Genomic DNA, 17067 nt, shown 5'->3' on the forward strand with positions numbered 1-17067 from the left:
GGTATAATAATAAATTGATTTACAAGTTTTAATATAGTATAGTTAGAGGGTTTTTTAATTGTTAGGACACTAAAAAGTCTTAAATAAAATAAATAATTAAAAAGAATAAAAAAACTTCACTGCGTTAAATAAAATCTGAAAAGAAAGAAACAAGTCCAGTATTTTGTGTATTTTATGAAAGAGCCCAAAGATTAAAAATTATATATATATCGATATGTTTTTTGGAATGTAACATCCTTGGAATCAAATTTTGACCTAAACCTAAGTTTTTCTTTCCTTTTGAAACAAATTATGGCAGATACCTATTTTCGTTGAAAACCGAAATTTGGCCAAACAAATTTCGAAAAAGTGTTTTTGGATTAATTTATTTCCGACTTCCGAAGATATCATATTAATAAAATGAAGAACAATATGAAACGTTGCCATACTCCTTACAAGAAAGAAACAATCTATGATCATATGAATGTAATTCTAATACTCGTAATTTATTTTTAGAACAAAATTTTGTTCTGTTTAATCATCTTTTAAAGTTATTTATAAACTGTCATAAACAGGAGTGCTCATTAGCTTTCTTCTTCCACATCATTTGCTTAAAACAATACAATATAATTATGATCACAAAATAGAAGTTAATAATTATTTTACTTCAATAATTCATTAAATATTAAAAACTATTTTTGTCAGTAGCATTAAACATAAAATTTAATAGATCTCACAACTTAAAATTTACCAGGTCTCGATTCTTGGTATGAAATACATGTTTTCGGAAACAACTCTATTTGGAGCTATATATTAATCAGAAATTATTGTTCTATTCTATTCATGCTTGTGGCCAATGAGTTGATTTCCAAAAAATGTTTCGAACAAAAGTCCTTGATCAAGGACTTTGACAAGGGCATGAATAGAATAGAACAATAATTTCTGATTAATATATAGCTCCAAATAGAGTTGTTTCCGAAAACATGTATTTCATACCAAGAATCGAGACCTGGTAAATTTTAAGTTGTGAGATCTATTAAATTTTATGTTTAATGCTACTGACAAAAATAGTTTTTAATATTTAATGAATTATTGAAGTAAAATAATTATTAACTTCTATTTTGTGATGCAATTAAACGTTTTGCTCTATCTCTATAACGCTTATCGAATAATTTTCGTAATAAACAGATAGCATAATTGGAAAGAAAAGATTCAAAACCATTCGCTATATCCTATCATTTAAGAGTTTACAGAATGTAGTATATAGCAGATAAATTTAATTTTTCCCCGAGGGACGATATCCGAAGAGAAATTTTTAATTTTAATTTTTTTCACTTTTAGGGGTGATTTTCATGGAAATGCAACCACATTTAGTTGCTTTTTGACCTCAGATTCATGATAAGCGACTCCGAAAAACGCTGAGAGATTATTTCTGAGGGAAAATTCAGAATTTTCTACATTTTTTTATCATTGAAAACGTACAAATAAGAATCCTTGAAATCGGAGCTGTTCCACCACTTTTCTAGATTTTCCGGCTTTTTAAGTGGGTATATATGTATAATAATATTAAATTAAAAATTAAAGGAAAACCCTAATACAAAATCAGGTCTGATCGACTCGTTTGTGACATCGTAGCTCCTAAACGGATAATCCGATTTTGATTTTTTTTAATTGAATGGTAATTTGATCGAAATTATTCTTTGTGTAAAAAAAATCTGCTCATCCGTTAGATCGTCATCACTTCTTTTCCAGTTGTTATCAGGTACGAAACCCTAAACTCCTTAAAACATAGCAAAGATTACCCTCGATCCGATAGCCTTTCAAACAAACAAAATCAAATTAGGTTCATCCATTGAGGAACTACTATGCCACAGACATACACACAGATACACATATTCGCAGACACGTTAAACTAACACCCCTTTTTTTAGTTAGAAAAAGCGGTTCATAATGAAAAGTCAAAATTTGAGTATTAATTTATTATTATTTACCGCTTCCAACCTCCTCTATTTTAATTAATCGTTTACATTTTTCCTATTACCCAAATAAGCGTAGTTTGAAAGGGATTACATTAAAATTGCAATGATTCTCGAATAAATTCTCATTTATTTGAGCGGTACAAATTGGCACAAATTCAGATGATTATCTTAGTTTTTCATTTTAAATTTATAGTGATGTTTAGATTAGGGCCTTTGAGACTAATATGAAGCCAGCAGCACACATAATTTTTTTCGGGATAGATTCCACTGAAATGGTTTAGCTATAATAGAGGTTGGAGGTTAGAAGAGATTAGATAAATATCAGAAAGTCAAAAATAAATTAAATGGACAATATCATTTATACGCATGAAAATGTTAAGACGTGTGAATAATAACACAATTTAAAATTTGAAATAAAAAAATTTTTATTGATTGTTAAAAAATGAAAACGTTTATTATATTTTCCACATTTATTTATTTATATATATATATATATTAAATACCAACAATATTAGTTTTATCCTTTTTTTTTCTTAGGAGCCTGTTTTAATGATTTTTTCATCATATTCAAAGGATCTTTATTATATTTGGCAAATATTTCACGTTTAAATGTTTCAAATTGTTTTGCATTTAATGAATTTTGTCGTTCTCGCCAGTGTGGACGTGATTTTTTCTGTTGTAAGCCCCAATGACATGTAAATACTGGTGATAGAACATAAAATACAAATCCACGAACAAACATTTCATAAACCTAAAAATATATAAAATTTCAGTAAAAAAATAACTTTATTTTTCTTTTCTTTTTTGTACGGTCTTTTTGTCTTCTATAGAGGATAAGGCGTATTGGTGTACATGACAGAAAAAGTGAGTGTAATCAAAATCTATGCTATTTATTATAAGAAACATTCATACAGTCTCGAAAAGCGGAAACCTTCAGCTTTGAGAACACATTTCGTCTACCCGCATTTTCTGAACCGCTCTCCTCCAATCGCTCTAAATTGATATTGTTTGTTTGTATATATATACATTCATTGTTATGATTCTAAACACAGAATAGCATCTGTGCGGATAGTCTCACCTAAATACATTCAATACATTCAGTCCAATCCTATTTTGCTAGCTTTATTTTATATAATATAATAAATTTTTTCAAACAATACTAGTAATCAGAAGAAATCCGGTAATCGGGACACCCCTGATTTTTATTGAGTCCGGATTATCGAGACTCTACTTTATATGCATATCTTAAGACGGTTTTCTATTTTTGATAGCGTAGATTTTGATGCTACTATTTTTTTTCTATCATCTACAACACGTATTTTAAATTTATGAAGGTAGTGGAGGTTATTTTTTGGATTCTTCAAAAATTAATCTAGGTGTACTACTCGTAGTCCATAGGTAGTAATCCTAGATAGTTTAACAACACGTCCCTATATTCTTTTAATAAATGTATTTTTTTTTATAAATGTCTCTAACCGACCCAAAATGAAAGTATTTTTTGTATTCGCTCTATAAAAAAAAGTTGAAATGCTACAGAAAATGTAACATTTTGTACAAAATTACAGTGGAGCTAGTTTTTTTTTCTTAATATATATTATTTCATTAGGCACACAGTTTCCTCTCAGAATATATAAAGAAATCATCATATCATAGGATTTTTCGCCATTCGCGAAAATTTGGCCTTATCGATAACCTTCCTTTGTTTGTTATTTTTTACAGGATAACTTTCGAATTAAAAATTCCTCTTTCCACTAACGATTATAAGCTAATTGTACAATTTTATGTGTTGTTACGTGACAATCGATTCATAAACCCTAAAAGACACAACATTAAAACTCCTTTGACTCCACCCTCTACAATTTCACAGTTTCATTCGCTGTGTACCATTGTTCATAACAAGAGGCAAAAGAAAATTTTTGGGGGAAATTACCTGAGTGTTTCTTGTAAAACCATAGCCTAAAAATCTTTCATCGTGTAGAGGAGCTGTATCTGGTGCGACGTAGAATGGTTCGTAAAAAAATTCAAAATTTGTAACCTCATGGCTAATGTGTACGTCTTGTTTGCCGTTTTCGTTGATCATATCCGTATGTTCTTGCCATCTAAAATCATAAACAACATAATGGTCGTTTAATTTTTAATGAATCAATTTTTAAATTATAATTTATATACACTTTCAAGTTTAGGATTTCCAAACAATAAACTAGAAGATTTCGCAAATTTTTATAATTGTCTTAAACGTTAAACAAATCTTCTTCAGCTTCTAGTGGAATGAAATGGGAAAAAAATGTTTATATGCAATTTTTTACCAAAAAAATTTTCGTTCTTTTGTAGGATGCTATCAGTTTTTTAAGAAAAAAATATTTTTCTTTGGGAGATATTAGACAAAAACGGTGAATAACTGACAAAAAGCACGACTGGAATACACGGAAGCATTGTTTATAACTTTTAATTTGTTGTTCATCACATTCTAAGAGTTATATCTGCCCCAAATTTTTCCTGAGTAAAATTTTAGTTTTTTAGAATTTGGCTAGTAACTTCTTTTTTAACACGCCCAAAAAACATACGCTTCCAACCTCCCGAGAGTCTATAAGGCTGAATTCTTAGACTTTCTTTAGTGATGGGTTAATTTTTGTCGTTTTTCAAAAAGCAAGACCATTTTCACAAAGGAGGTCAAAAATTTCTGCCAAGAAATATAAAAACTTGTAATCTATGTCCCAAAAAACATAAAAATCAATGGTTTCCCCGACTAATACAGAGAATATATTTTACTGATATAGTCTCTGACTAATATATGGCTTATATACGATCGTTTTAGACAGCTTTATACTTGTGATAACTTCTTTTTTTAGATAATGTATAGATAGGATGGTTGTATTTTTTTTATCATTTTAAACAGTTACATAAAAAACATTCATAAAAATAATTAATTAAATTTTAAGTTTTAAAATTGACTCCAGTTAGACTCATTCAATCTAAACAAAATTCTTGGCAAGTCTTATTACACTACACTATTCAGGAAGTAAATTACACTTTACTATTCAGATGACACCCTAGACAAATTCGCATTTTTTTAACCCCCGAACTAAAAATAGGGGTGTTATAAGTTCGACCGGTTTGTGTGTGTGTCTGTCTGTGGCACTGTAGCACCTTAACGGATTAACGGATTTTGATTTTTTTCTTATTGTTTGAAAGGTAATTTAATGGCGAGTGTTCTTAACTATGTTTCAAGTGCAAATTTAGGGCTCCGTAGCCAAAAATTTTTTCCATAGAAGCCATTCGTTTCTAGTCCATTAATTTGTTTCAAGGACCCCGCTCATGCGACTCACAAAATTCTTCTTTTTTTTTTTGTTATTAAATATCGTTACCCTTACTTATGTTTTTTCAATTTTATTTTTCCAGTTTTTTTAGCAGAAACTAGCCAAAACCGAGCCTTCGGTTGGACACAAATTTCAAGTCCGTTTCTCTTTACGTTATACGAAGTATGTTTTTTTAAAATATCTGTTCCTCCGACTAAACTATTCTTAGTTCCGAGAATACTACAAGTAAACAAAAATTTTTTATTAAAAAACTTACTTTGAAATATTTGAAGCAAATTGGTTATAAATAAAAATTTTTTCATGAAAAGGTCTAGCTAATCCTTTGCTAACCAATCGTAACAAATCACTTTTATTAGTTGGAAAACTCACACGTTCATCCAATTCAAATGTTGGAATTACATATGCGCATAAGTTATTTTTACATTGTGCGATCTTCAAAAATTGATTCAAACCTTCAGCCAATCCATAACTTGGAATTATATCAATATCCGTTAAAAAGACATTATCAGTTTGACAATTTTTTCGTGCCAAATTCCGTAAATGGTTTTGTGGATATGGATTACGTGTGCGCCATTTAATTGTATTCGGTGTCCGTTGCTTGAGCAAAAATTTTAACGTTAAATCCGGATTCGTACAATCCAATACTGATAAATATGTGAAATTTATATTAATTCTGGTTGGTGCTCGATCTTTTGGATATGCCAAATGAAATAATACTCGATCATGAATTTGTGTAAAACATTTTTGTAAATAATATAAATATAGCAAAAGAATATTCAGTTCTTCATCACCGGCAGCGAATAAGCCAACCGATATTGGTCCACTCCACTGAAAGGCAACTTGGACCAATGACGATAATCGTTCCAATGAACTTTGTGTTGCCAAACAGACGTTATATGTTTGCGATAATGAAATATATTTCTGTCCAATAATTACATTATCGTATAATTTATACATTCGTGTTGCATCCCATCGCCCTAAATTTAGATCGAAATTTTTTAGAAAATTTGATCCATTCGATTGGAAAAAATTATCCATGTATACAGTTTCTTTTTTCGTCGTGTCTTCCAATTCTTGGATTGCTTGTTGTGGTATACAATTTTCCAATTTCTCCAGCTTTTCTCTAGCGACAACCACATGATCATTTTGATTCGATATTTGAGCGGCGGCAAGTGTTTGCTCTGAACTCGCTCGTATTTCAGAATTATTTAATAGTCGTATGGTTAATAATATATTTGAAAATGTTAATAGTAATATACTGGCTAAACTTAAGTTCCGTAAACGACATCGAACTTGATGATGTGTTCCAGTATTGATCATTGATAATATTTCCCCAATTATTATTTTGCAACCAAATTATTTTGTATGTGTAGACGATTCGGATCACAGTAAGTGTTGTTTTGATACTAAAAATATATACATAAAAAAATTAAATTGGTTCTCGATTAAAATAAACATTTTAGTGTCAGAATGCGTCGTGATTTACACAGAGTTATGCAAGTCAGTTTTCAGTCAGTCAAATTTATTATATTTAGGATATCTTTATTTACATTTACCTGCCTACAACAAACAATTCTGCCTGCTATATTACCGTACAGATTCGTACATGGAATATGCTAAAAGGTATATGCGACAAAATTAAACTTTTGGTGAAGTTACAACCAAATAATTAAGGCGATTGGGATGTGCTAACGGCCTTAATTATTTAACCATTTAGTCCAAGACTTTTATCTATTTACTTTTGTATTGTAAAGAATGTTTTATTATAAAGGTATCATCTTTAAATCGAAATTAAACACTTAAGAATATTCTCAATCTTCATGATATTTGTTCTTTGGATCATTGAAGTTCCGTACCATTTATGTTTCAACGTTTTAAATTATAAGAAACCAACTAAGAAATTAAATCTAAAAGCCGTATTTTTAACTTTTTACCAAGATACTAGAATACTTCCAATATCAATATCCCAAATGAAAATATTAAAATAGAACAGAATGCGGTTAAGTAGTGAACAAAAAAATGACGATTTCATTTTTTATTGGATTTTTACTTTTGGAGCAGAACCCTTATTTTTTTGAAAATAAAAGATTTTCTGAATATAAATTCAACACTTTCAATTATTTATCTCCAAGATCGTACAAATGCGGAAGGATTAAAACCTAAAAACTCCACGTTCTATGCATTTTGCGTTTGGAGTTAGATTATCTACAAACAACTTTTTTATAATTTTAACTTTAAAACCACTTAGCTCCCAAGCGAAGCAACTTGGTATAAAGCAAGTTTAGCTAAATCGGCTTAATTTGAGTTTTAGGTACACCCTGTATATCCATGCAATGCCTCCTGTCGATTTGCATCGTTTTTGAATTTTTTGGTTGACGCCGGCACCGAATTTGCGGATTATCAAATAAAAATACCATCTAGTTACGATCTGATCTTACTCTATAATTTAGCAAACACTATGGTCTAGGCGTTGGACAAATGAATCGTAAAAAGTATAAATAGAACAACCCTGTCAGAGATGAATTATATATTAGTTTTATTTTAAATACATACCCATATTAAATTTTTCTAAATTCCCATTTCTTAAAGATAATTCGTGTTACAACATTTTTTTTTTAATATAAAATTATTTTCTTGCATAAATTTTTGTTACATTTTTAGGTAATAAAAATATAAAAATATTCAACATTCTATAAATTATATGTATTAAAAACTATAGTCAATAAAATTTTCACCATTTCCCATTACATAAAAATAATTTTCACATTCAATTCATAATAAATATACACTAATAATTCAACACATTACGATAGAAAAATCATTTTTTATATGTGTATTTTTCTTTGAAAAATAATATTTGTTGTAAAATATACGCATGCGTATTATATAAATATGCGCTCATAGCACGTTTTGAAATAAATACGCATATGAAAATTGTATGTTTATAGTATGTAGAAAATCGATTAAATTTTACACCTGTTTTCAATTCTACTATACATCTGTTTTTTCATGGATGCAATACAAGTTGCCTAATATACAATTAGTACACATACAGAATGTATCAAAAAAAAGGAAAATAATTCTGTTGAGTAGCATCGTAACTATTTATATGAAGCTGATAACTACTATTACGGGTGGGGGTTAAATTTATGAGGGTAAAAGTACTCTCAAATAATTTCCAATCTTTTAAAAAAATTACTAAACTGGAGAAAAAAGTATAAAAATTACCCTCGATGCACCCTCAATAATGCAATATCCTCTACTTTAAAACTTCTCTTAATCAACTGAGACATTTCAATTGTATTTTTTAGTAGTAAATATATATGATTTATTTTTTAATACCTTTTTATTTAATTTTCGTTTTTATACAATTTATAATTAAATCATTTCATGGTAATTGATAAATCTCTATCTCTATATATTATAAATGCCAAAGTAAGCATGTTTGTTTGTTAGCTTGTTTGTTTGTTACGCTTTCACGCTAAAACTAGCGAATAGTTTTTAATGAAACTGTACAGCAATATAGCTGATATATCAGAATAATACATGAGATATAATTTATAAAGATACATTTTAAAAAAAATTAATTTAATTTGACATTACCATAAATTACAGATTTCTAGAAAAAGAAAACCACACATATATTTTACCTGTGTAAAACAATCCTTACCATAATTTCGAGTGTTATAGAAAGGGGATAATCGACAGCAATCTTTACTTTTAAACCCAGCGAAGCGGGTGGGTATTACTCTAGTAAAAAATATATTTTAACTCTAATTTTGATATTATCAAAAAACAATTGAAATAATACTACTTATAGAGGACCCATTATACTTCAAACACTCCTCCTGATAACGTAAAAATTGAACAAAATCAATTAAACAATTTATTTTATTTGAGTATTTATGTAAAGAAATGCATTTCTTTAATTAATTACCCCAGCGCTCACTTGACCGCGGGTTGGTATGTTCGTATGTTAATTGTTGTTACTATAGATTTGCTTTTGTATACATCATAATAAAAACTAGATATAATTTGATAACTCGAGAGGGAATAAATGTCATTGTGAGAATTGACATTATTGTCGTTTCTCTTTTCAGGTAATTAAATAATTAATTCCTTTATGTAATTAGTATTAAGATTATTCATGTAATTAATTTATAAAAATAAACTCTTTTCAGAGCAACACAAGTGTTTATTCAAAAACTGTCATTTATTTCCAAGATTCACATTATAAAACGACAATTTCGTCAAGAAAAAAATAGATAAACAAGAAGAAAGAAATATATTTATATATATACATTAAAACAATGGAAAAATTACAATTCACTTTCAAGCTTTTACCGAGCTCAGATAATAAGTCAAATATTATATGTGTAACTTCAATTGCGACTCCAGATGGGCGGAATTTCGAAGTGCCTGATGACTTAAAACCAGCAAAAAATCACACTTATGTTATTGCAACAAATACTTTTGAGAAAGTCAAAAACTCTTTAAAAAGAAGAAATCAATACAGAAAGGTATGGATTGCATTAGATGAAAATTTAAGGAGTACCTATTTAGATGATGAAGAAAATATTCAATTTGGAAATACCTACTTGGAAGAGACAATCATAGAAAATTCAGTGCAAAACATTTCAACCAATAATGGTGGTGATAATGAAAGCAAATTAAAAAATTTAGCTAAAGTAGCTGAGAGATTCACAATTAATAAATTTTCTAACAGAACATCAAACGCCTCACAGTGGTTGAAGGAGTTTGAACAAGAATGCACAAGGTTTGGTATAAATCAAGAAGGAAAAAAAATAGAAATCTTGAAGTTCTTATTAGAAAAACAATGTCACGATTGGTATAGCAGCATGCTAATAAAATATACCGTAGAGTCCAATTGGAACACATGGACTGCAAAATTTCTTGAAACTTATGAAATTAAAGGTTGGTCACAAGTTAAATATGCCTTTAATTTTAGATACCAGACAGGCCCAATATTAGAATATGCAACAAAGAAGGAGAGGTTGATTCTTGAAGTGAATAGAAACATAGATGATTCTACAATGATATACTTAATAGTAATGGGATTACCGGACAATATTATGAATAAAATAAAAAAAGAATCACTAAAGACAACCACAGATTTATTTAAAGAGATTAGCCAGTATGAGTTCTTAGCAAGGAAGAGAGAAACAGAGAAACAAAAAACAACAAAATCAGATTATAAAGAACCAGGTCAGAGAACTCCGTGCTCTATATGCAATAGATTAAAAAAAGGAGTACGTTATCACCCAGAGAATAAATGTTACTACAAAGAAAATGATTATACAAAAAGAGTTCAAACAGTAAACAATGCTATTGATGCAGAATTAATTGAAGAAGAACAAAAAAACGAATAATGCCATTAATTGCAGTCAAACTACTAATTAATGATATAACAGAGGTGCTAGGAGTATATGATTCAGGTGCCAATATTTCATTAATTAATTCAAAATTATTAAAAATAAAAGAAAATAAAAATAATAATAATCAGATTAATTTAAAGACAATTAATGGTAATCAAAAAACTTGTGGTTTGACTAAATTAAAAATTAAAATATTTAACATAGAAAAATTAGTTTGTTGTCATATTATTGATAATGAAGATTTCAAATACGATTTTTTAATCGGATTAGATTTAATAAAAGAGTTTCATTTAACTCAAGATGAAAACCTTGAAATAAAACAAGGAAGAGAAAAAGATGATGTAAAGAAAATTGATAATAAAGATATTACATCAAATTTTGAGAAAATAGAAAAAGAGTGTTTTAAAAGAAGTTCAGTGAACTTTAACGAGCACATAGAAAATACAGAATATAATATTGACAAAAATTTATCAGAAGATGAAGAAAGAGAAATAAAACTTCTAATCGATAAAAATAAAAGTTTGTTTGCAAAAGATAAATATGATATAGGCACAGTTAAAGAATACGAAGCCAGAATTGACCTAACGGTAGAAAAATATTGCAGCAAAAGACCCTACAGATGTTCGATTGAAGATAGAAAAGAAATTGAAACACAGATATCAAGATTGCTAGAGAGAGGACTAATAGAAGAATCGTACAGTCCCTTTGCGGCTCCGGTAACACTAGCAGAAAAAAAAGGTGAAGGTAAAACAAGAATGTGCATAGATTTCAGGGATTTAAATAAAATAATTGTTCCTCAAGCACAACCGTTTCCGATAATAGAAGATCTTATGGTAAAGACAAGAAATTGCAAATATTTCTCAAGTTTAGACATAAACTCTGCTTTTTGGTCTATACCATTACGAGTTGGGGATAGGAAAAAAACGGGATTTGTGACTCAAGAAGGACATTATCAATGGACAGTGATGCCATTCGGTCTAAAGACTTCTCCAGCTATCTTCCAAAGGATACTAAGTAATATTTTAAGGAAATACAAGCTGACAGAATTTGCAGTTAACTATATAGATGATATTTTGGTGTTTTCAAAATCCTTTAATGACCATAGGCAACATTTAGAGAAATTGTTTAATGCAATTAAAATAGAAGGGTTTAGACTAAAATTCGTAAAATGCCATTTTGCAGCAAGCTGGGCAAAATATCTTGGTCACATAATAGAAAATAATACAGTTAGACCATTAAAAGATAACCTAATAGCAATAAAGAATTTTCCAATACCAAAAACGCAAAAAAATGTAAGACAATTTTTGGGGAAAATAAATTTCTACAACGAATACATACCGAAGAACGCAATTCTTCTGGATCCATTGCATAATTTATTAAGGAAAAACATAAAATTTATCTGGTCAGATAAATGTCAAGAAACATTTGATAAGGTAAAGGAAATGTTATGCTCGCAACCAATTCTGGAAATCTTTGATAATGAACTGCCAATAAAAATCTACACAGATGCAAGTCTACTAGGTGTTGGAGCAACACTTAAACAGATACAACAGAATGGTGAAGAAAAGCCTGTAGCTTACTTCTCAAAGAAATTAAATGAAGCTCAAAAGAAAAAAAAAGCTATCTATTTGGAATGTTTAGCCATAAAAGAAGCTTTGCGTTACTGGCAATACTGGTTGATCGGAAAACAGTTTTTGGTAATCACAGACCATAAACCTCTAGAGGATCTAAACATAAGATCAAGACCAGACGAAGAACTGGGAGATATGACGTACTATTTATCACAGTATGATTTCAAAATAAAATATGCACCTGGAAAAAGTAACGTAGAAGCTGATTGCCTTAGCAGAAACCCAGTATTAGAAGCTAATGCGAATGAAGATGAACAACTTAAAGTTGTAAATTTAATAACATTAAATGAAATAATAATAGATCAAGAACAAAATGGCGATCTACAACAAAAAAAAGAAAAATTAATATTAAGAAATAATGTATATTACAAGATAAATAACAAAACAGAAAAAATAATAATATCGGAAGATTTTAGTAAGAAATTAATAAAACAGATCCATGAAGAGATGTGTCACATAGGCATTAAACAAACCCAAAGAAAAATTGGTACAACATATACAGCAAGGAATTTGACAACAAATATTAAAAAAATAATAAACAACTGCGAGATCTGTATAAAAAATAAGTCAAGAGGCGCAAAAAAGTATGGTTTAATGTCACATCTGGGACCGGCAACCAGACCTTTTGAAATAGTATCAATTGATACAATAGGGGGTTTTGGTGGATCTAGATCAACAAAGAAATACTTGCATCTTTTAGTGGATCACTTTACAAGGTATGCATTTATAGTGACATCAAAAACCCAAATGTCAAATGACTTTATAAAACTAATTAAAAATACTAATGAAACCGAAAAAATAGAAACACTCCTTACGGATCAATATCCAGGAATAAATTCAAAAGAATTTAAGAAATTCTTAAAAGAAAACAATACAACTATAATATTTACGGCAGTAAACTCACCATTTTCAAACGGATTAAACGAAAGATTAAATCAAACATTAGTAAACAAAATAAGGTGTAAAATAAATGAGAAAGGAAAAAAATTAGCATGGACATCAATCGCACAGGAATGCGTAAAAAGGTACAATGAAACAGAGCATACAGTTACAGGATTTGCCCCCAAATACCTGTTGAATGGCACAGATGTATCGATATTACCAGATGAACTTAAACATAATAAATCAAAACAAGAGTGGATATCAGATAGATTGATAGCATTAAAAAATACAATTCGGTCACATAAATATAACAAACAACAATTTGATAAACATAGAAAGCAACATGTATTTGAGAAGGGAGATTTGGTCTACATAGAAAATGGAAACAAACTAAACAGAAAAAAATTAGATGAACTGAAAATAGGACCATTCCAAATACTGGAAAAAATATCTGATTCCATTTACAAAATAAACACAGGGCGTGGAAAATTAGAATCTAATTTTTTTCACATAACTAAACTAATACCAAAAGATGTAGAATATGAAGAAGATGAAAAGAAAAATTAAGAATCAATAGAAGATAGTATTATATATTGAAATATCTTAAAATTTTACTAAATACGTAAAATTTTACCCAAAGGGGGGAGATGTAAAGAAATGCATTTCTTTAATTAATTACCCCAGCGCTCACTTGACCGCGGGTTGGTATGTTCGTATGTTAATTGTTGTTACTATAGATTTGCTTTTGTATACATCATAATAAAAACTAGATATAATTTGATAACTCGAGAGGGAATAAATGTCATTGTGAGAATTGACATTATTGTCGTTTCTCTTTTCAGGTAATTAAATAATTAATTCCTTTATGTAATTAGTATTAAGATTATTCATGTAATTAATTTATAAAAATAAACTCTTTTCAGAGCAACACAAGTGTTTATTCAAAAACTGTCATTTATTTCCAAGATTCACATTATATTTATAAAAAATATAGGTATTTTGAAGTTTGCCCGATTTAGGTTGAGTAATTTTGAAAATGAAATAATCTTAAGTATGGATTTAAACGTTAAAGCTTCACATGAGAAATTTTGAATATATCAAAAGTGGAAAAAGTAGGTACTTCTTCTAAAATGTGATAATATTTCAGGAAATTTTTATACTAAAAAGGCGTAAAAAACCAAAAGGTGCAAATTTACGGTAAACAAACAAACTACAAAAATTTTGAATATAATTTACAATTTGTTTGTGAAAAGTAATTTTTATTGTTCATTATTCTCTACTATTCCATACATTTCCCATGAAAGCAACTTGATAGGTTATTAAACTTCTAATGAACTATATTTTGCTCGAAATCGCTATTGCTTATACTATTTACAATAAATTTGTTTTTGTCAAACATAAAAATGTATTAAGTAATAAACTAATTCAATAAAATTAAATTAAACAAGTGAAAACAAACAATTGACTGAGTTAATTGTTGAAATACCATGTATAGTCAGTGTTGATTTCTTTATCACATTACACACACAAACATGTGACACATACATAACTGATAATCAAGTATAGTACATATTATAAAATTTCCGCCTAATTGGCGCCCTCACGGGTAAACAGTGATGTTTACGAAAAAATGTTTCAAACAAAAGTTGTTTAATTTTTGATAAGGAACAATTTAATTTTTTTTAATTTTTTTACACTTAAACTTTTGTTCTATCTCTAACGGTTTACAAGATGGGTCCTACGGACCCAAGACCCAATTGACCTATGATGCTCATTTACGAACTTGACCTCACTTTTTACGTCCTGAGTACGCTGTAAAAATTTCAGCACGATTTCTTTTTATGAACACCTATGACAAAATTTTTTTCCTAGCATCATTATTTTTAAGCGTTACAAACTTGGGACTAAACTTAATATACTATGTATATTTCATATATACATGGTATAAAAATGTCATTGTATTTACAATGAGTTCGCAAATAATAGCAACAGTTTTGAACATTTTAATTACACATAACAGCTAATTTAATTACAAGGGCATCCGAAGAATTAAAAATTTTTATATCCGAATAATATAAGGAATGTATTTATACAGGAATGTAGGAATGTATTGAATATTCCAGTTAGATTGGATCAAATTTGCCAGTGTTATCAAAAAAATCAAATTTTTTAACTTTATGACGCCATTAAAATCCAAAAATTTAATTTTGCTCTATCACATCCAAATTTTATCCAATTTTGATCAACCAGTATGTTATCCTCCTAAATTTGAGTCAAACTTCTCGAATTTGTAATCAAAATTAACCTGGCTTCAGTAGGTTTCAAGAATGTGGACTCCTGGTCCCTTAATTAAGCACAATGTGAGAGCTATCGAAAAACTGGCATTACAGCTGAAAAGAATGAGCCAAAATTACTGGTTTCAAAAAAAACTCCAATAAGATCAGATCAAATTTGAAAAAAATCGAATATTTTTACTTTATGACGTCATCACAACCGAAAATCGAATTTTACAAAATTCCTTGTATTTAATAATTGTATTTAATAAAGGTTGGTAAAATAGATATTTTTCATACAAAAACATAACTTAGGTATTCTTCTTTTTAGGATAACAATTCCTTCCAGGAAAATTTTAAGTCCTATAATCTAGATATACAGGATTGCAATAAGCACAGCAAGAAAAGCCACAAGAAAATTATAATAACACTAATGTTCCAAAGGATTATGTAATATTATCAGCTTATTATACAATTTACATATGAAATATATCAAGGTATACTAAGTTTAGTCCCAAATTTGTAACGCTTAAAAATATTGATGATACCTACATTACTTTGGTATAGGTGTTCATAAAATTTACTTCCGGTTGCCCTTTCGTCTGCCCGTCTGTCTGTGAACATGATTACTCACAGTGCTCAGGACGTAAAAAGTGAGGCTTAGTTCGTAAATAAGCAGCATAAATCAAGGTCTTGGGTCCGTAAGACCCATCTTGTAAACCGTTAGAGACAGAACAAAAGTTTAAATGTAATAAATATTCCTTTTAAAAAAATTAACAACTTTTGCTCGAAATATTTTTACGTAAACATCACTGTTTCCCTGTGCGGGCGCAAATTAGTTTAGAAACATTATATAGTATGTATATATACAGATACCTATTGTTTATATTTTTATACCATGCATATATGAAATATACATAGTATATTAAGTTTAGTCCCAAGTTTGTAACGCTTAAAAATAATGATGCTAGGAAAAAAATTTTGTCATAGCTGTTCATAAAATCACCTAATTAGTCCATTTTTAAATGTAAAAAATGTTCCTTATAAAAAAATAAAAAACTTTTGTTTGAAACTTTTTTTCGTAAACATCACTGTTTACCCACGAGGGCGTTAATTAGGTGCAAATTTTATAGTATGTATTAATATAGGAATATCAGTTGTGTGTGTGTCTATTTAAAAGTGAATATCTTTTGTTATTTACGTGACGTCAAAAAAACAAACGATTGCGCATCAACACTGTCTATACATTTTTGTATGTGTTATGTGATAAAGAAATCAACACTGACTATGCATGGTATTTCAACAATTAACTCAGTCAATTGTTTCTTTTCACTTGTATATTTATAAATTACATGTATTATGTATGTGTTTGTTTCTTTATCTTTCTTTACTTACATGATGTAAAAAAATAAAAACGAATGCGTAATCAACACTGTCTATACATGATATTTCAACAATTTACTCAGTCACTTGTTTTCGTTTGATTTCTGCACCATATATCTGAGATACAAATTTATTAACATTTCGAAATATTCTAGAAAACTATAAATATTCAGACTTACTCTGAAGTTTTACATTCATTAACTTAAACTCAACTGAAACACACCAAC

At 28.8% G+C, this 17067-nt stretch overlaps 1 protein-coding gene across 2 annotated transcripts; it reads right to left on the reverse strand.

Moving 5' to 3' along the window:
• Window positions 1–2467: 2467 nt before the first annotated feature.
• Window positions 2468–16866, reverse strand: LOC123293703 (beta-1,4-glucuronyltransferase 1). 2 transcript variants are annotated; one of them, XM_044874596.1, is made up of 4 exons: window positions 16853–16866; window positions 5532–6681; window positions 3889–4057; window positions 2468–2709 (listed from the first exon to the last, which is right to left on the reverse strand). In XM_044874596.1, the coding sequence occupies exons 2-4, from the start codon at window positions 6593–6595 to the stop codon at window positions 2476–2478; spliced, it is 1467 nt and encodes a 488-aa protein (XP_044730531.1). In that variant the 5' UTR covers window positions 6596–6681; window positions 16853–16866; the 3' UTR covers window positions 2468–2475. The 2 variants fall into 2 exon arrangements, with proteins under 2 accessions (XP_044730531.1, XP_044730532.1); XM_044874597.1 differs by lacking the exon at window positions 16853–16866 and adding an exon at window positions 7829–7900.
• Window positions 16867–17067: the final 201 nt, after the last annotated feature.

This window comes from Chrysoperla carnea, chromosome 2, assembly GCF_905475395.1.
Source record: "Chrysoperla carnea chromosome 2, inChrCarn1.1, whole genome shotgun sequence".
Lineage (NCBI taxonomy): Eukaryota > Metazoa > Arthropoda > Insecta > Neuroptera > Chrysopidae > Chrysoperla > Chrysoperla carnea.

What these genes read in the sequence shown, in the direction of transcription:
- LOC123293703 (XM_044874596.1), bottom strand. Translation starts at nt 6,595, where the DNA reads ATGATCAATACTGGAACACATCATCAAGTTCGATGTCGTTTACGGAAC. An exon ending in TTTGCTTCAAATATTTCAAA is followed by an intron (nt 4,058 to 5,531) that starts GTAAGTTTTTTA and finishes TTATGATTTTAG; the next exon opens with ATGGCAAGAACATACGGATA. An exon ending in GTTTTACAAGAAACACTCAG is followed by an intron (nt 2,710 to 3,888) that starts GTAATTTCCCCC and finishes ATATATTTTTAG; the next exon opens with GTTTATGAAATGTTTGTTCG.